General features: G+C 49.0%; 1 protein-coding gene across 7 annotated transcripts in view; it reads left to right on the forward strand.

Annotated features, from left to right (window-relative positions):
- The window catches only part of Arhgef7 (Rho guanine nucleotide exchange factor 7), a 114,118-nt gene that overhangs the window by 62,309 nt on the left and 31,377 nt on the right, over positions 1 to 20,432 (forward strand). For all 7 annotated transcript variants that reach the window (XM_028881303.2, XM_028881301.2, XM_028881304.2 and 4 more), the window contains 3 exons: positions 5,639 to 5,727; positions 15,285 to 15,379; positions 15,594 to 15,689. In XM_028881303.2, the coding sequence (XP_028737136.1) occupies positions 5,639 to 5,727; positions 15,285 to 15,379; positions 15,594 to 15,689 (280 nt within the window). The remainder of the gene's footprint in view (positions 1 to 5,638; positions 5,728 to 15,284; positions 15,380 to 15,593; positions 15,690 to 20,432) is intronic.

The raw sequence follows: 20,432 nt of genomic DNA on the forward strand, positions 1-20,432 counted from the left end.
CTTCTCAGGTAGTTTTCAGTTCACCCTGCATAAGAAGTGCCAGTAGGGGGCGTGGGGGTGTGTGTCTCAGAGCCCTCCTGACCTGACCTCGGCATATACTTTCAAATAGATGCAGATGTTCTAGGAGTACCACTAGGGGAGTGTGTGTGTGTGTCTCAGAGCCCTCCTGACCTGACCACAGCATATACTTTCAAATAGACGCAGATGTTCTTAATGTCGTCTCTTGACAGCATGCTGTCTAGGGTATGCCTTGCATGTGGGGTTGCTGTTGCACCTTGGGGTGGAGTGTGAGCCAGGCAGAGGAAGCTCTCGGAGGCCAGCGTTGTTGGTGTTGGTGCCAGCTCCCCTCCACGCTCAGTTCCTCGGTTTGCGTTGGGTCTCTGAGTGTGTGTCTCTGCCAGTTTCAGGTTGTACAGGCTTCATCAAAGGTGTGTATGGGGTGGGATACGGCTCAGTCCTAGAGCCTTTACCAAACGTGTGGCCGAGTGTGCTCCCCAGCACACCCTCTTCAGGAGCGGTTTCTGCAAGGAGACAAGTTGAATTCATTCGTAGTGTTTGTGCCAAATTTGCTTTGAGACCTAACTTGCTTTGTTTGGAAAATTTTCAAATTTTTTTAAATACAAGAAATACCACAGTTTTACACATTAGTGTTAGGATGAATGTCCTCTCTTTGGCAGTGAGACGGGAGTAGCCTCCTGGGAATAGTGCCTGCCTACAGTATTTTCTTAATGTGAGCTGACTATGAGAAAAGTGAGCCAGTCTAATTCTAAATGTTGGCCGTCCAGGAGTGATGTGTGAAAACATTTAAAAAGAAATCCAGCTTCTTTGTGCCAGCAACGCAGGGTAAAATACTAGGATGACAGTTACATTCTGGCATTGTATCTTCTAGTAGTTTCCGTGGTGTTCTAATTGTGGGATGGGATTCCTTTTGTGATTTGTAGCATAGTTGGTGCTTAGTTTTCTGAGAACAAAACTTCCTGTTTGAAAGCTCCTCTGACTGGACTCCCATGAGGGCTGTCCTCACTGAACAAAAGCCGGAGCCCATCCCCTTGGCTGAACCTTCTTTTGCATTCCATTCTGGTTTGATTTACAGCCTGTGTGCAAACAAAAAAGCCAAAGGCTGCTGCTTCTGAGAGGACTTTTCTCTCCTTCACCCGCTTTGAGTCTCTGGGAAAGGATGGCAGCCACCGACTGTCTCCCTCTTGTGGTGTGACTTGGAGATGTTCTTGTCACATTTGGTGGTGATGCTTTTGGCCTCTGCACAGCCTGTTTTTCACAACAGCTCCTCACTGAAGACAGACCCTGGCCTAGTTTGCCTTCTGTTGCTGTGATAAAGACCAAGACCAAAAGGAGGTAAAGGGCTTTTGAGCTCACACAGTTGTGACTGTCCCGATCACGGTCCATCATCGAGGGAACGCCAAGATCTCAACAGCGACCATGGAGGAGGATGCTTACTCACTGGGTGGGAGGCAGTTTCATTTTTTTTTTTTTAATTCATCTATTTTTACATCCGGACTGCAACCTCCCCTCTCATCCTCCCTCCCAGTCCTTCTCCCCCTCCCATTCCCTCCTTTTCCGCCTCCATCCGGGAAAGAGCAGGTCTCCCATGAGTATCAACAACAACAAAAAAAACATGGCATATCAAGGTGCAGGAAGACTAAACACCTCCCCATGTGTTAAGTCTGGACAAGGGACCCAGCATGAGAAGTAGAGTCCCAAAAGCCAGTAAAAGAGTCAGAGACAGCCCGTGTTCCCGCTATTAGGAGTCCCACAGGAGGACCAAGCTCTACACGCCGTCACATACATTTACAGTGCCTAGGTCAGTCTCATGCAGGCTCCCTGGGTGTCAGTTCAGTCTCTGCGAGCTCCTGTGAGTTCAGGTCAGTTGATTGTGTGAGCCTTTCTGTAGTGCCCTTGACCCCTCTGCCTTCTGCACGCCTTTCTCCTCCCCAGGATTCCCGAATTCCACCTAAAGTTCGGCTGTGGGTCTCTGCATCTGCCTCCACCATTGGCTGGATGGCTCCTCTGATGACAAGTGGGCTAGACACCAGTCTGGTCTCAGGAGATGGCCACTTCAGGCTACTTATCCACTATTGCTAGGAGTCTAAGCTGGGGTCCTCCTCATAGATTCCTGGGAGACTCACCTGCACCAGGCTTCTCCCTGACTCCTAAATGCCCACCTCCTAACAGTCTCTCTCAGCACTCTCCCTCTTTATGAGGACCCCCCCCCCAATTGCTCATGTTCCCATCCCTACCTGCCCTCAGTCCACTCAGGAAATCTCTTCTATTTCCTCTTCCCAAGGAGACCTGAGTGTCCCCCCATGAACTCTCTTGTTAACTAGTCTTTGGGTCTGTGGATTGTAGCATAGTTACTCTTTATGAGTTACTCACCACTTATGAGTGAGTATATACGATGTTTGTCTTTCTCAGTCTGGATTACCTCACTCAGGATGATTTTTTTTCCTAGTTCCATCCATTTTCCTTCAAATTTCCTGGTGTCCTTGTTTTAACAGCTGAGAAAATGTACCACGTTTTCTTTATCTGTTTCTTGGTTGAGGGATGTATGTCTATGTTGTTTCCAGGTTCTGGCTATTACAAATAAAGCTGCTATGAACATAGTTGAGCAGGTGTCCTTGTGGTATGATTGAGCATTCTTTGGGTATATGGTCTTGTGGTAGGTTGATTCCCAGATTTCTGAGAACCCGCCACACGGACTCCCAGAGTACAAGTTTGCACTCCCACCAGCAATGGAGGAGTGTTCCTCTTGCTCCACATCCTCTCCAGCATGAACTGTCCCTTGTGTTTTTGATCCTAGCCATTTTGACGGGTGTAAGATGGAATCTCAGAGTTGTTTTGATATGCATTTCCCTGATGGCTAAGGATGTTGAACAATTCTTTAAGTGTTTCTCAGTCATTTGAGATTCTTCTGTTGAGAATTCTCTGTTTAGATCTGTACTCTATTGTAGATGAACCGTCTTTTTAAAATAAGAAACACAGAGCCAAATGCAGAGTTAAAAGCCCAAGAGGTCAGAGCAGTAGCTGAGAGCTGAGACTAAAAACCCTTTCTTACCCTTCACTGCCACTGCTGTCCTTCCCCTCAGTAAGAGACCTACTTCCTGTGTGTCTGTCTTTTTATTGACTTTCTCTTCTGCCTTCTCATTGGTTGTAAACCCAACCACATGACCTCCTCGTCACTGCCTGTTTATACAGGCCTCCAGGTCTTCTGTGGTATTGAGATTAAAGGCGTGTGTCTCCAGTGCTGTCTGTATCCTTGAACACACAAGAGTTCTGCCTAGCTCTGCCTCCCAAGAGCTGGGATTAAAGGCTGCACCACCACCCAGTTTCTGCTATGGCTTGCTATTAGCTCTGACCCCCAGGCAACTTTATTCATTAACATACAAATACAATCACATTTCAGTACAAATAAAATATCACCATACCCTATTTTTTAATTGAATTATTTGGTTTGTTGATGTCTAGTTTCTTGAGTTCTTTATATACTTTGGAGATCAGCCCTCTGTCAGATGTGGGCTTGGTGAAGGTCTTTTCAAAACAACAAACACAAAAACCACCTGACTGACAGAAGCACCTCCCAGGAGTCCCAGGAAGAATCTGAAGTTGGTGTTTGGTTTGCGTACCATGCTGTGTGCAGTTCCTGGTGTGCACAGTGCTACAGAAGGTGCATAGGTGTACGGGGCGTTCATTTCCTGTGCGCCAGTTTGGATGTGCAATGTGTACACATTTTTATTTGTTTTATCCACACAGGTGGTGTGTGTGATGGAACACGCACAGGCACCTAGCAGGGAACTCCTTCAGTTCAAGGGAGAAGGGGAGGGGGAAGCAGGAGGTGCTGGGGCTGGTGGGGCTGGGTTTGCTGTTACTGAATGACTGTGGAGGCCCAAGCCGCGTGTGGTCAGCATGACTGTGCTAGTGGCCACAGATGACCATCCCCGGGCTGACCTGGGCTGCTCTAACAGAAGTCGCTGTTGACCTGCTTCCACGTCCAGTCTTCTTAGAGCCGCATGCTTGCCACATTGCTGTGGAGTGGAACCTCCCATGCTGTGTGTGCTTAGTGGCCTTCCTGCAGTTTCTGGGCCAGTGGGTAGGAGCATCAAGGCTGCTTTTCAGCATCGCTTGTCACTAAAAGGTCCTGTTTTGGTTATTGTGCCGGGCCAAGATGAGTCTGCCTCTCACCCCCTCGGGGTGCTGTGAGCTCTGTACCCCTTGGGACGCTCCCTGCTTCTCCTTTCACACACACATCTGTGCTGATCTGTACTGAGTGTCCAGGCACTTATGTGTCTGCACTGAGCAGTTCCTCTTGGGCCCTCTTGATACGGACCTGTGTGCTCTTAGCAGAGGTCCTGTGAGGTTGGTTGCAGTCTCAGCGGCCATGGGAGCCAGGGCCTCTGTTGAGAGTGACAGTAACTCCACTTGAGTGCTGGGACAGACACGTGGTCACAGACTTGCTGTGCACCCTGCTCTCTGTGGCGGCTCACAGAGGAGAAGAGAATGCGGATTTACTCTGCTTGCTGTTTCTTCTTCCTGCCTCTTGTTTGTGAAACTGCAGCTTGAAACTGCTTTATGAAAACCTTTTCTAGTTCTCATAGTAAATACTGAATTTTATTGACTCGGTGATGACTTTGAGGTGTAAATGCAAGAGGAGAATTTATAAATGCATTGCTTTGCTGCTATTTTTGGGACAGTCCTATGCTGGGCCATGAGCTCACATGTGTGCACTTTTTTCACAGGTGGTTCAGCATCTGATGACTTTCAGTGATCACACTTTACAGTTTTGTATCTTCACCCAGCTTGCAGGTTCTCTGGGTGTAAATCACTGCTTCCTTCCACCTATACAAAGTGTCTCACAGTTGATTCTTCTGCAGCCAGAGTCCTAGTCCAGGTCTGAATGTGGAAGGAACCTGTCTCAGCCAGAAGCATCGGTTTACTTATGAAGCTTTACTTAAGAAGCTCGCTCTTCATTTACTTATGCTTAGGAAATGGCTTGTTTTCTGTGGGGCTGTTTTCCATCCTGCAGGCAGAGTTCTTTCAACGAGAAGGAACACCTCTTGTTCTTTAACTATTGGGAAAATTAGACAGAGAGGCATTGCATGGAGATTTAGGCAAGCAACCCCTGGTGTTTTGGACTCCTGTGGCAGTTGAGAAGATACCAGGGGTGCCAGATAGGCAGTGGGTTTGGGGACCTGTAGCCGGGGAGAGAGCCCGGTGCTGTGCCATGGTGGTTGGAGGAAGTGCCGACAGAGAAGGGCAGAGCCATAGAGACTGGACAGGGGTCACCTCAGTCCCTACTCAGGGACCAGAATTCATATAGCAGGATTATTATGGGGAGGCAAGGGATATGGAGGATGTGTGACCTGAACTCCCCAGGAAACGCTCATCAGAGTGTCTGGGGTGAAAATATGGAAACGTGTCTCTCTCCGTTTATTCCCACGAGCCTGAGAAACATTAAAGCCCATGTTAGACGACAGGTACCTAGTCACCCCACAGCCAACAATAGGCAGACCCTCGACCACAGCTCATCCCCGAGACCTTCTCGGCTAGTGCAGGGCAGGCTTTGATGTGGAGGCCTGCTGTGAGAGGGCTGTGAGCAATAAAGCTTCCTTCTGTTCTTTTATTGCAGAGAAGCCCGTGTCACCCAAATCAGGAACCTTGAAGAGCCCCCCGAAAGGGTTCGATACGACTGCCATCAACAAGAGCTATTATAACGTGGTGAGTAACTGTGCAGCCCCTCGGGTCTGCCGACTCTGAAGGCAGCCGTCGTGGATGCACCCCTGGCGTCCTAGAGGAGCCTCTGGTGCGTGGGGACGGCCCACTCCTTGTCACTGTGTGGTGGGACTGGGGGCCATAGGACTGGTTGGAGTGGACTAGAGGTCCTCTAGCTTTGTAGGTTCTGGTTTATTTTGCCTGTTGCTCGCTCTTTCTGGAGAGTTAGAGGCAGGGCCTAGGTCAGTGGTTCTCGGACTTCCTAATGCTGTGACCCTTTAATACAGCTCCTCATGTTGTTGTGGTGACCCCAACCATAAAATTATTTTTATTGCTACTTCATAACTGTCACTTTGCTCCTATTAGAATCGTAATGTAAGTATCTGTTTTCCAATGGTGTTAGGTGACCCCTGTGAAGGGCTGTTCAACTAGTAAAGGTGTAGTGACCCACATGTTGAGAACCACTGGCCTAGACTCCAAACAGTAAAGACAGGTATTCCAGGGTGGCGCCCTGGACTCCCCTGCTCTCTCTGCCCGGCTTCAGCTGCATGGTGGACTCTGATGTGTGATAGTGCTGTCGGAGGGTCCCCGTGGAGGAGGCACTTTGTGGCCTGCACCTGAAGTTGGCCTCCTCGGTGTGCATCTGGCTCTCCACTGGGTCCCCGGATGTCGGCAGCCTGGCTGAGATTCTGATGGTGTGGCGCAGGGAAGGGGTACATGGCCCAGCTCTAACTGTCCTTGCTGCTTCGCCATGGAGTGGTTTTGAGATGAGCTGCTGGCCGCCTGAGCAGTGGCTTGACCTGCAGTATGAGGTCGGTATTGCTAGCATTGGCCTTGTACTGTGAAGAGAATTTGCCATTAGCCTTTGGGTGTCCGGTAAAGTGCCATAGAGGTTTCAAGGGCACTCGGAAGCACATTTAGAAATTTTGGAAACAAAATGCATGGCTGAGGCCACCATGCCATTCTGTTTGCAGGCAGGTCTCCTGGTTGCCTTTGAGGATGCCCATGAGATGTTAGTCCAGTGACCTGATCATGTAGGTATAAGAGACATACCTGTGACAGGAATGACTGACTGAACTTGATGGATCCTGACGGTGAAGCTGCTGCTTCCACCCATAGCATGGTGGCAGACGTCTTTCCCACCAGGGTCCAGTAAGGACTTGGATGCCCTACTCCGAGGCTCTCACAGTCTTGTGTATGTCTTCATTCATCCCTGGAGGGCTGCTCACTTAACAGGCTTCCCCTTCTTCTCAGCACATTGTGTTGTTAAAGAAAGTCGCTCTGCTCATGCCTTGTATCACAGGAACGCAGGGCGGCTTTTTCCTTGACATGTGTACACAGACAGTGAGTGACAGGTGACAGTCACAGGTTACAGTCTACAAGTGTCCGCACAGTACACAGACTGTGACAGGTGACGGTCACAGGTTACAGTCTACAAGTGTCCGCAGCAGTACACAGACTGAGTGACAGGTGACGGTCACAGGTTACAGTCTACAAGTGTCCGCACAGTACACAGACTGAGTGACAGGTGACGGTCACAGGTTACAGTCTACAAGTTTCTGCAGCAGTACACAGACTGAGTGACAGGTGACGGTCACAGGTTACAGTCTACAAGTGTCCACAGCAGTACACAGACTGAGTGACAGGTGACGGTCACAGGTTACAGTCTACAAGTGTCCGCACAGTACACAGACTGTGAGTGACAGGTGACGGTCACAGGTTACAGTCTACAAGTGTCCGCAGCAGTACACAGACTGTGAGTGACAGGTGACGGTCACAGGTTACAGTCTACAAGTGTCCGCAGCAGTACACAGACTGTGAGTGACAGGTGACGAGTCACAGGTTACAGTCTACAAGTGTCCGCAGCAGTACACAGACTGAGTGACAGGTGACGGTCACAGGTTACAGTCTACAAGTGTCCGCACAGTACACAGACTGAGTGACAGGTGACGGTCACAGGTTACAGTCTACAAGTGTCCACACAGTACACAGACTGTGAGTGACAGGTGACGGTCACAGGTTACAGTCTACAAGTGTCCACAGCAGTACACAGACTGTGAGTGACAGATGACAGTCACAGGTTACAGTCTACAAGTGTCCACACAGTACACAGACTGTGAGTGACAGGTGACGGTCACAGGTTACAGTCTACAAGTGTCCGCACAGTACACAGACTGAGTGACAGGTGACGGTCACAGGTTACAGTCTACAAGTGTCCACACAGTACACAGACTGAGTGACAGGTGACGGTCACAGGTTACAGTCTACAAGTGTCCACAGCAGTACACAGACTGTGTGACAGTGACGTACAGGTTACAGTCTACAAGTGTCCACAGCAGTACACAGACTGAGTGACAGATGACAGTCACAGGTTACAGTCTACAAGTGTCCACACAGTACACAGACTGAGTGACAGGTGACGGTCACAGGTTACAGTCTACAAGTGTCCGCAGCAGTACACAGACTGTGAGTGACAGGTGACGGTCACAGGTTACAGTCTACAAGTGTCCGCACAGTACACAGACTGAGTGACAGGTGACGGTCACAGGTTACAGTCTACAAGTGTCCACAGCAGTACACAGACTGAGTGACAGGTGACAGTCACAGGTTACAGTCTACAAGTGTCCACAGCAGTACACAGACTGAGTGACAGGTGACAGTCACAGGTTACAGTCTACAAGTGTCCACAGCAGTACACAGACTGAGTGACAGGTGACGGTCACAGGTTACAGTCTACAAGTGTCCACAGCAGTACACAGACTGAGTGACAGGTACAGGTCACAGGTTACAGTCTGACAAGTGTACATCACAAGCAAAGTACACAGACTGAGTGACAGGTGACGGTCACAGGTTACAGTCTACAAGTGTCCACAGCAGTACACAGACTGTGACAGGTGACGGTCACAGGTTACAGTCTACAAGTGTCCACAGCAGTACACAGACTGAGTGACAGGTGACAGTCACAGGTTACAGTCTACAAGTGTCCACAGCAGTACACAGACTGTGACAGATGACAGTCACAGGTTACAGTCTACAAGTGTCCACAGCAGTACACAGACTGTGAGTGACAGGTGACGGTCACAGGTTACAGTCTACAAGTGTCCACAGCAGTACACAGACTGTGAGTGACAGGTGACGGTCACAGGTTACAGTCTACAAGTGTCCACAGCAGTACACAGACTGTGACAGGTGACGGTCACAGGTTACAGTCTACAAGTGTCCACAGCAGTACACAGATGGGACAGTCTACAAGTGTCCGCAGCCGACATGCATCTTGGGAAGCTGCTAGACACCCCTGTGCTTTCTCCTGGGCTCCTGTGTGGCACTGGGCTTGTCCTCTGCTCCCTGCAGCCTCTTGGGTGTTGGCCCAAAGAAGAGAGAGTGGCAGGCACTGTGGGCCCAATCTTTGGTCTTTTACTTTGATCAAGATTTCTTTTATATCCCATGTCTTAGACAGTTTTCTATTTCTGTGAAGAGACACTAAGACCAAAATGATTTATAAAAGAAAACATTTACTGGGGCTCACAGTTGCAGAGGGCTAGAGTCTGGTTTTCCTGGTAGGGAGCATGGTGGCAGGCAGCCAGGCAGGTGTGGTACTAGAGCAAAAGCTCAGAGCTTATATCTGATCCCAGAGCAGGGGGGTGGGGGGTGAGAGAGGAGAGAGACAGACTGAGGATGGCCTAGGCTTTTGAAACCTCAGAACCCAACCCCTAGTGACACCTCCTCCAACAAGGCCACCCCCCTTAATCCTTCCCAAACAGTTCTACCCACTGGGGACTAAGCATTCAAACATAAGCCAATGAAGGGCATTCTCATCCTGTGACCTTGGGAGTCTGACAGGTGAGCTTGGGGAGACCTCCGGTATGCGTCCCTGGCTCTCCTGGGAGGGACCCACCTCCCGTGTCCTATCCACGGTTTCTATGGAAGTGGGGTACCTGCCAGCTCCTCAGCAGATTTCCTCCCTTTTGTTCTTATGGAACTGCTTGTTTTATGTGGGCCAAGATGACACAGGCTGTAGTGTGAGGTGACAGCTGGGGCTCAGGACAGTGAGGAACTGAGTGCCTGGTGAGTGAGTGGTGAGTTACCTAACCCCGGGGGATTCTGAAGACCTCCTGACCTAAAAGGTCCCTCAGAGAGAGGCTCTGCATGGCAGTCCTGGTAGGCTGGGGACAGTGTTAGGCGGGTAGGTAGCATTTCTTGCTTCCTAAGTCAGAATTGTCATAACTCAGGAAGATTCCTTTTTATAAAAGGAGGAAGCGGATGGCTGGGTTACAGGTGTGCCTGGGTCTACATACCTAGTGAGTCTGCACAGTGCAGAGGGGTCTGGGTGTGTGACTACAGACTGCTGTTTGGACATGAATTGTTTGCCCATTTTTGTCTGGTAAGTTTTTTTAAGTGTTATTTTCCTTTTTAAAAATAATTTGTAGGCAGAGTTTTCCTGTGCTGGCAGCTATTCTCGAATAACCACTCAGAATCTTAATATTAATTGTAAATGCTCGGCCAATAGCTCAGGCTTGTTACTAGCTAACTCTTACATTTTCAGTTAACCTGTATTTTCTGTGCTTTGCCGTGTGGCTTCGTACCTTTTCGCAGTACAGCATGCCCATCTTGCTTCTCTCTGTGCCTGCTCGAGACTCCTGACTCCACCCTTCTTCCTCCCAGCATTCTCAATTTGGTTCTCCTGCCTAACCTTATCCTGTTCCACTATTGGCCAGTCAGCTTCTTTACTAAACCAATCACTACAACATATATTCACACCGTGTAAAGGAGTATTCCTCGATAATTTATTTTTATTTTGTGTGCATTGGTGTTTTGCCTGCATGTATGTCTGTGTGAGGGTGTTGGATCCCCTGGAACTAGAACTACAGATAATTAGGATCTGCCATGTTGGTGCTGGGAATTGAACCCAGGTCTCCTGGAAGAGCAGCCAGTGCTCTTAACCTCTGAGCCATCTCTCCAGCCCCTTATCTGGTAAATCTTTAATGCTTAGAAGAAATGTCTCTCTCAAACCTAGTAGGAATATATCGAGTTAGGAGTGTTCTGTAGTAAACTATCTGTCTTAAGAGGTAGATGTTAAAGCACCTTGTCTGCCAGTTGAGTGGGTTCTGGGAGTCAAGAGGTCACTACAGGCAAGTGTAAACCAAGACACTGCCTTAGTTTCTCTTTCTGTTCCTGTGGGAAAAGACCTGACAGAGCAACTTAAGAAGGGTTTCTTTTGGCGCTCAGGGTCGGGTCACAGTCCACTGTGGTGGGAAGTCAGAAGGCAGGAGATAGAAGCAGCTAGTCATGTGTCCTCACTCACAGCCCAGTATCGTAGCTCAGGGAATGGTACCACCCACAGTGGACAGGTCTCCCCCTTCTTAACTCAACCAAGATAATTCCCATAGACACGCCCAGAAGCTCATCTCCAAGGTGGTTCCAGATTCGGTCAAGGTGACAGTTGAGATTAGCCATCACACTGTTGAGTCAGTGATAACAGGGTGGGTCCTGCTGTGTCCTTGTGACCTGCAGAGCTGTGGAACCAGTCGGAGATTGACACTTCTTCACCACCACTGTTGTGCTCACAGAGCACTCCTGCTGCTTGATGGACGCTGCGTTATGGTTGGAGTCCAACCTCGCAGCTCACATTCTGGAAATGTAGATAGACTGGGCTAGAGTGGGGCATGTCTCAGTCCAAGTGTCTGCGTGGAAGCGTGCGGACTGGGTTTGAATCCCCAGCATCCACATAGAAGCCAGGCGAGTGCCTATGAAGTGGAGACAGGAGATCTGATCCCTAGAGCTCACTAAGTGAATTAGCAAGTTCCGGGTTCCCCATCTTAAAATCCTAAAATGGGAAGTAGTTGAGGAAGGCTTCCGAGTGCTGACTTCTTGCGTCCACGTGTACACACATGCACACCTGTATACACATGCACACCTATGCACACATGGACACCTATGCACACCTGTACACCCATGCACACCAATGCATACATGCACATCTGTCTCATGCACACATATAAACAAAAAGACTAGACTTCATGGTGGTATCTGGTAGGTGTGATTGGCCGAGTGGAAGACTTGAGGAGTTATGCCATGTCACTTTTCCTGTATGCATAAGCTAGGATTGTACTGCACACATTTGGGCTTAATTTATGGTGAGCTGTGGAGGAATCTGAAAAAAAAAAAAATGTACTATTTTATGGTTCTTATATGTAAGTCTTTTATAGACGTTTGACCTTTGCAGTGCTTAGGGTGGAGCCCAGGCCCCCACACATGCTGGGCAGGCACTCTGCCACTGAGTACCACCTCTAGCCCTGTAGATTAGCTATTTTTAAGGAATACACAGGACATATCAAGTCAGAGAGGCTGAGAGTGAGTGTGATGCACAGTATGGGAGTTAGTCCTTCTTGAGTTGGTTTGTTTCAAGGCAGAAAGTCTTAGGAACATCTGTGTGGCTGCGGAGGGTGCCCGCCCCCCTGTGTGGCACTGTTGTATGACTGGACAGTTCTATGTCTCGTGACTCAGAGCCAGCCATGCCGCCTGGATTTTTCCCTTTGGCCTTCTTTAGCACTGTGGGTCACAAAGTCTGCATCTCCCTGAACACTGCTATCTTCTGGGCTCCCAGTCATGGTGTGATGGAGCTGTGGCGGCTGGGGTGAGATCCATGGGGTCCTGCAGCAGCCACCGTGTGCTTGAGGCACAGAGAGGAGGAGAGGTGAGGCTGATGACAAGCAGACTCAGGCCAGGAGGGTTGGTGGTACTAGTGTAAACAGGTGTAAGTGTGTGCTGGGTATGTGCTTCTGCAGACACCAGTGGATCTTGCTTGCTTTTCTGGAGAGCATTGCAGAATGGTCTGAAAGCAGTATGTGTACTAGTCACTAGTTGGAGTGGAGCAGTTTAGTGAACGTGGCTTCTGTGGGGCGCTTTGTGGCATTCTTTTGGGAAGCCTTGGCGTGTGTCTGTCTGTCCTCAGGGCTGTGGCTGAGGAAGGCTGGTGTGTCCTGGGTCTCTGCACCATGACGGACGCTCAGCGCACTTTTCCGTCACCCATCCCCGTAGGAGCGTGCCAGGTTTCCGAGGTGCTGTCTCTTCTCGCTGTGCTGCAGCGTTACCTTAGAGCTCCGCCTCTTACCCACCCCGGAACCATCCTTTTCTCCTTGGACCCAAGGGTGGTGGTGACTGCCCTCTTCTGCTGCTGCTTTTTTAGGACAGTGTCTGGTTTCAATGCCTGTCTCTGGGGCAGTCTCTGGAGTCACAGTGTGCTCTGTCACCAGGCCTTTGACACTTGGGTTCGCTGAGTGTGTTAGGAGGACATTGTCACTGTGGGTGCAGCATCCAGATTTCCCCACAAAGGAATGAACTCCCTGCATGGTCCTCCCCTTCCTGGCTGTCTCCCAGCTGTCCCCATGAATAAGTCCATTCATGATGGAGCCAGAGTTGGGCATCAGCGGAGACACAGCCTCTGGTGTTTCTTCTTGGGGTTGAGTGTGTAAGCTGCTCATGACACTCCATCCACTTGGGGCTCCTTTGAGCTCACAGAGCCAGCGCTGAACTGAAGAGCAGTCAGATGGTGCATGTGAAGGCTGAAGTGTTTAACTTGTGTTTAGAGGATCAGAAATCACGGTCAGTGACCCTGAAGCGCTGCTGTCTGGGCCTCCTCTTTCAGTCTGTGTGCTGAGTTAGTAGGCGGGTGTGGGCTTGTGAGGCAGGTAGGACATAGCATTCAGGAAGTGCTCAGGAAGCCCACACTGTGTGACCTACTTCAAACAGCCCTGGCTGTCTGAAGGGTGGGGACAAGGGCTGGGAAGGACTCCCCTCTCTCACGGGCCTGTGGAGCTCTGGTTTCTCCCTTTGGACCTGGAGCTGCCCTGTGGGGCTGGGGACAAAAGGGCCCACTGTTAGGGTTTGGCTCTGCAGTTTACCAGGGGCCCAGCATGGAAGAAGCCAACTGCTCTGCAGAGGAAACTTTATGTGTGTGTGGGGGGGGGCGGGTAGGGGTCCTAGGTCTTGACCCCGGGGACTTGAGCTGCCAGGGACTATGTTCTCGGGCCATTTTCTCCTCCCCTTATGTGGAAACAGTTTGTGCATGTTGTTCATGCTGTCCTTGAACTTGCCCCATAGGCCAAGCAGATCTTGAATTTGTGATTATCCTGCCTTGGCCTCCCGAGTGGCTGAGTGACAGGTCTGCACATGAGGCTTAGATAAAGGACTTGTCTTGGCAGGGATTATGACCCTGAGTAGCTGCTAGGTGCAAGGACAGGGGACAGGTGTGTGTTGGTGTCGGTCTTCTGGCCCCGGTCTTGGGAAGTCCACACCTGTCTTGCTTGACCAAGTGGCTGTAGTGTTGGTGGCTGCCGCTGGGGAGCATTTAAGTTTGTCTGTTCGGTATTTTGTGTTCGTCTGCAAGTTTTAGGAGTTCACTAGATTTTGCTAAATTTGTTATACTAACTTAAGCTATTTGGATTTTGTTTTACTTTAGTTTATAATTACTCTGTCTTTAGGAAATGTCTATTTAAAGATTCTTTACTTTAATAGGCCTTTCATCTTCAATATATGTTGTGTGTGGGGGTGATCCAAGACACCCCATTGTCTAACGAAAGTCCCTATTTCCCACAAGTTTATTTAGATTCAGTCTAAAGCATTGGTTCTCAGCCTTCCTAATACTGCGACCCTTTATAGTTCCTCATGTTATGGTGACCCTGAACCATAAAATTATTTTCGTTGCTACTTCCTAACTGTAATTTTGCTACTGTTATGAATCGTAATATAAATATCTGATAGGGGATTTCTGATATGCAACCCTTGTGAAAGGGTAGTTTGACCCCAGTGGGGTCACAACCTACAGGTTGAGAACCATTGGTTTAAAGAGTAAAGTCCATGTATTTGAGATATGTTTTACAGACAGGTTGTGTCTATTGTTTAAGTGCTTGGAACCAGAATTTTGGAGTTTGGGGTTTGGGAATATTTGCATAGACTTTACTGGTTGAACATTCTTAAACACAAACTCTGAAATGGTCCAAAGCCTAAAACTTGGAGTCTCCGAATAGAACTCAGATTCCTGATCACTTTGGATTTGGGCTGCCTTGCTTAGGGATGCTCAGCTGCACACACGAAAGAAGAGGTTTTGTCGAGTTCATGAGCTTCGACAAGTGTGTTGACCTGTGACCGCATACCCAAGTTGGAATACAGAGCCAGTCTGTCAACAGCACACTTATCTCCCGGTCATCTCCACAGCCCGAATCCTGTCACAGCATTTTAGAAACACATCAGCCAACCGATGCTTTGGGACTGTCCACAGTCTGTCCTTCGTCATTTGAGTAGACCTTGCCTTCCTTGTCCAGGGATGGAATGTGCTCTCACTCAGCCTAGGCATACCTCTTGTCAGTACGATGAAGTCAGACCTCTGGCCTTAATAATTCAGTACATAAGATTAGTACTTAATAACCACAGAGAAGTAAATGCATTAGTATTATATGCAGGCAACAAAATGTGACTTGAACAATGGTGATGAACTTGCTAAAATTTATAAATTATGGCAAGTAACTCTTGCAGTGTGAATGATGGTGGTTTATTATTTATTGCAGGTGCTACAGAATATCCTAGAAACAGAGCATGAATATTCTAAGGAGCTGCAGTCTATGCTTTCGACCTATCTGCGGCCACTGCAGACCAGCGAGAAGTAAGTTGGCTAGAGAGTGCTCTTGGGTGCCAGCTAGTCTTCTCAATCTGTGCTTGTGTTTGCAGAGGAGAGAGGTGGAGGTCAGAGTGCCAGCTTGCCTTGGGCACAGCATTGTGTTCATTATGTTATAGCCCCCAGTAAGGCTTCATGGTAGGAAATCAGGATGCAGGTTAGACCACTGACAGACTTCTGCCTTTGTTTTTCTTGGCCTTAGGTTGAGTTCAGCAAACACTTCCTATTTAATGGGAAATCTAGAGGAAATCTCTTCCTTCCAGCAAGTGCTCGTACAGTCCTTAGAAGAATGTACCAAGTAAGTGAACTGCCAAAAGCTTATGAGTTTATATGGGTTTAGTGCTGTCGAAAGCATCAAGCTTAACATGATTTTAGAATTACTATTTCTGAAGGTAGAAGCTAGGTTATTTTTTTGGGGGGCAGTTTTACAGTAAAAGCTGTGAATTAGACTGGTTGGTTTTCATGACAGACCGTTTAGATAGGGAAGACTTGAGGAGGGTGACTTCCAGCTGACGATGGAGGAGGGCGCAGCATGGCTCGTCAGGAGGTGGGGTGGCCAGCCGCCGGGCTGTGTCTGTGCGGGGTGTTGTAGGGAGGCCCTTTCCAGTGTTGTCTTCCAGTTGTGTTACTCTGTCCTGTGAGGAGCTGATGGCTGTAGATTGTCAGGGGTCACAGCAGCATGCCGTTAGATAGCCACAGGGGTCACTCTTCATACTTGCCTTTTGTTTACTGAGTTCCAGCCTGTGCCAGGCACTATTCTAAGTATTGGGGTGTATTAATTCATTAACTCCTTTTCATGCCCTATTGAGGGGGTTGGGGTTTAAGATAAAATTGGGACACCAAAGGTGGAGCAGTGGACTCTAATGCAAAGCCTGTATCTCTAGCAGGCTTCTTCGAACTGCCAGCCCCCAAATCATGACATGGAGACTTATTTGTTAGGAATGCTCGGCCTTATCTTGTCCCACTAGCTCTTATAACTTAACTTGTTTCTCTTCATATATGTTTTGCCTTGGGGCTTTTTACCTTTCTTTCATTCTGTATGTCCTGCCTTTTCTGTTTCTCCTGTGTCTGGCTGCCTGTTTGCTGCGGGGCTAAGTGGCCCTGGGCATCCCCCTTGAGCCTGGACTCCTCCTATATATTCTCTTGGCCGCCAGCCCCACCGCTCCCTCTCCTGCCTTGCTATTGGCTGCTTAGCTTTTAATAGACCAGTTGGGTGCCTTAGGCAGGCAAGGTGAGACAGCATCACATCTTTACATAGTTCACAAATGCAGCATAAACAAATGCAACCCACCTTTACATAGTTCACAAATGCAGCATAAATGAATACAACCCACCTTTACATAGTTCACAAATGCAGCATAAACAAATGCATCCCACCTTTACATAGTTTACAAGTGCAGCATAAACAAATGCAACCCACCTTTACATAGTTCACAAGTGCAGCATAAACAAATGCAACCCACCTTTACATAGTTCACAAATGCAGCATAAACAAATGCAACCCACCTTTACATAGTTCACAAATGCAGCATAAACAAATGCAACCCACCTTTACATAGTTCACAAATGCAGCATAAACAAATGCAACCCACCTTTACATAGTTCAACAAATGCAGCATAAACAAATGCAACCCACCTTTACATAGTTCAACAAATGCAGCATAAACAAATGCAACCCACCTTTTCATAGTTAAAGTAATATTCCACAACACATATCCCTCTTGGTATGGTGAAATACTGGTTGGTTTGGTTGATTTCTGAGATGACTTCCCCACCCCGGGTCTCTGGGGCGGCCTCCAGCTCACCTTTGGTGTTGAATACTTGCTGAGTGTGTTTGACTGTAAGCTTTCCATTCACATACTGTTTCAGTTGACAGAATTCCTTCCTTACGATTCACTGTATTCCTACTGCATGGCCTAGGGAGTTTTTCTTTCACAGTACCTGTGGTGGGAATGTGGGCCACCTCCACCACCCTCCTCAGCCTCAGGAAGAGACCCAGCAGGGTCTGGAGCTGGAGTTTTCGGTCACCGCCTCCTGTTTCTTCAGTTGCTTTTGTGTGTCCTTGGGAGGGTGAGGCAGCGGCAGCTCCTGGCCCGCCCTCTCCGAGTCTAGGTGGCTGTGGCTGCGGGGCCTTGCCACTCTGGGGAGGCCATAGCAAAACAGAGCTGGCTGTGGAGGGCCAGTTGAGCCTGCTGGCCTGTGAAGGAAGGTGTGTGCTTCCTGTGCCGAGGAAGTGCACGCTGGCCTATGCACTCTGGCCCTGCCTGCAGGCCTGTCACCACGGTTCACCTCTGCTCGCTCCCAGATGCTGGCTGCAGGAAGTGTCTGTAGAAGCAGGGAGCATCCACTTGCTTTTCTTTTCTCCTTGTCCTTTTCCTGTTGGCCATTGTTGACAGGCATTTGTCTGGCCATTTAGTCAGTTAAAGCAGAGAATGAATTAATGAGTTTCTTGAGTGTTGTAATAAGTTGAGTATGATATTCAGGTTATTGCTTTAGGTTTTTGTTTTATTAAAAAGTTAGATTTATTTATGTGTACTAGTGTTTTGCTTGCATGTATGTATGTATACTAGGTATGTCCCTGGTGCCCGTGGAGGTAAGGAGAGGATATTGGATCCCCTAGAACTGGAATTACAGAGGCGTGTGAGCCTCCATGTGGATGCTGGGAACCAAACCTTCTCAGGCACATCCTCCTGTGTGGTACAGCCCAGCCTCCTCTAAGTAACTGATGAATGTCTAATGGAAGTAAGATTAAAAATGAGCCTGCTGCTCTCCACCATGCAGATAGAGCCACGGGTGGTCTGAGAGCAGAAGGGGGGTCACAAATACACTGTCCCTCTCCTGCTGTTCACAGGAAAGATAGTTAAGATAGCCACACCAAAAAATAAAACCCGGGCTGGAGAAACGGCCCAGCCGCTGAGAGCACTGGTTGCTCTTAGAGGGCCGGGGCTTGGTTCATGAGGGAAAGCGGAGCAGAGAGGACGCTGTCACTGCTGCAGCCCCAGCCTCCTTCCGAGGGTCCCATGCCTCCTTTGGCAGCCTGTTGTTTACTCTTTGTGTGTGTGGTTCTGTTTCTAAAGGCGTGTGTTCTCTGGACGGGGCATCAGCACTGGCTTGGGCTGCAGCGGATGGAGATGTGCCTCTGCCTGTTGCTGCGAGAGCTCGGAACGGCCCAGCCCCTCAGGGAAGCTGGTTTCAGCTCCCACTGGCTCTTGCTAGCATCTGACTTGAGATGCTGTGCTGTCTGTCTGTCTGGGTTAGTGCTTACCCCTGAAACATGGGAGCAGCTTTCTGTGTGGACACTGGCGTCTGGCTCCGGCATTCTGCCCAGTTTTATGGCTATTTCTTTGATTTGCCTGCACTTGTCTCTTCCATTTTGGAACTTTGAGCCGGTGCCGGGCAGTATTCCTCCGTCATTTAAACTGCTTTCTATTCAGGGGTTTTAGAACTTCCTTCTCTTACTAGATTTTTCATTTTTCTTGTCATTGCTTTGTGTTGTTTTTGGTTGATTTGCACTGCATGGGATTGGTGTCAGAGCCTTAAGTGTGTCGAACGCGTGCTCTGCCCATGGCCTGCATGTAGCCAGCCCCGTCTACAAACGTTGATTGATGGGAGCGGTCCGTTGTCTGTCTTCTTAGATGCAGTAGCTGTGTCTCTTTCCACAAGAGCAAGTAGACCCCAGGTCAGACATTTTTGTTCTTCTGCCTCCTTTCAGGCCTGTCATCTTGTTAGCTTTTTTTTTTTTTTTTTTTTTTAAGATTTATTTATTATGTATACAGCATGTGTCCCTGCAGGCCAGAAGAGGGCGCCAGATCTCATTACAGATGGTTGTGAGCCACCATGTGGGTGCTGGGAATTGAACTCAGGAGCAGTCAGTGCTCTTAACCTCTGAGCCATCTCTCCAGCCCGTCTTGTTAGCTTTTATTTCTCGTTTGTTTCTTTTTTTTTGGGGGGGGGGCGGAAGTCTTTGTCCTCTCTACTGTCTTAGTTAGGGTTTCCATTGCTGTGATGGAACGTTGCCCAGAAGCATATTGGGGAAGAAAGAGTTTATTGACTTACATATCCTGAATCACGGTCCGCCGAAGAAGTCAGGGCAGGAACTGAAACAGGGCAGGAACCTGGAGGAGGAGCTGATGCCGAGGCCATGGAGGGTGCTGCTTACCGGCTTGCTCAATCTGCCTTCTTATGGAACCTGAACCACCAGCCCAGGGGTGATATCCGCCACAATGGGCTGGGTCCACCCCCATCAGTCAGCTAGTTAAGAAGATGATCCACAGGCTTGCCTATAAACCAGCTCTATAGAGGCATTTTCTCAGTTGAGGTTCTCTTCTCTCACATGTTTCTAGCTTGGGTTAAGTTGACATGAAGCTGGCCAGCACAGCTGCTTACACTTGAGACCAGCACACAAAAAATGCTTTGGCAGCACTGACTGTGGGTCACGACTCACTGATTTAGCTTTGTTGTGGAGTTCTGGTATTAATTAGCTTTGGTCCTATTTCCTCGGGTCAGAGTCCCCAGGGAGCAGGAAGTCCTCTTTCCTATCAGTGTGCTAAGAATCTGGGGGCTGTGGACTACTAGGGGTGTCCTCTCAGGCTCGCTGTTTGTGGCTGATGTCCTATCCTAGGCCTACATTCTGGGGAGACAGGCAAAGCACCCCCCCCGTGACCCCTGAATGTAGCCCACTGGTGTCCTGCTGATGGATGCCAAGTCTCACCACTTGGCAGCACCCACTCTCCATCTCCACAGTGGGTTCCAGCTGGCTGTTCCTTTTGTTCTTGACCTATTGCCGTTGCCTAGAGGTGGGAGGAAGTGGCTTCTCTCTAGCCCTGTGGCCTGCGGTGGACGGTGTCTTTAGGACTTATTCTCTAGCCCTGTGGCCTGCGGTGGACGGTGTCTTTAGGACTTCTCTCTAGCCCTGTGGCCTTCAGTGGACGGTGTCTTTAGGACTTATTCTCTAGCCCTGTGGCCTGCAGTGGACGGTGTCTTTAGGACTTATTCTTGTGCCGCCTGCATTACTACATGGGTCAGAAACTTCCAGTTAGGC

This window comes from Peromyscus leucopus, chromosome 17 (assembly GCF_004664715.2).
Source record: "Peromyscus leucopus breed LL Stock chromosome 17, UCI_PerLeu_2.1, whole genome shotgun sequence".
Classification (NCBI taxonomy): Eukaryota; Metazoa; Chordata; class Mammalia; order Rodentia; family Cricetidae; genus Peromyscus; species Peromyscus leucopus.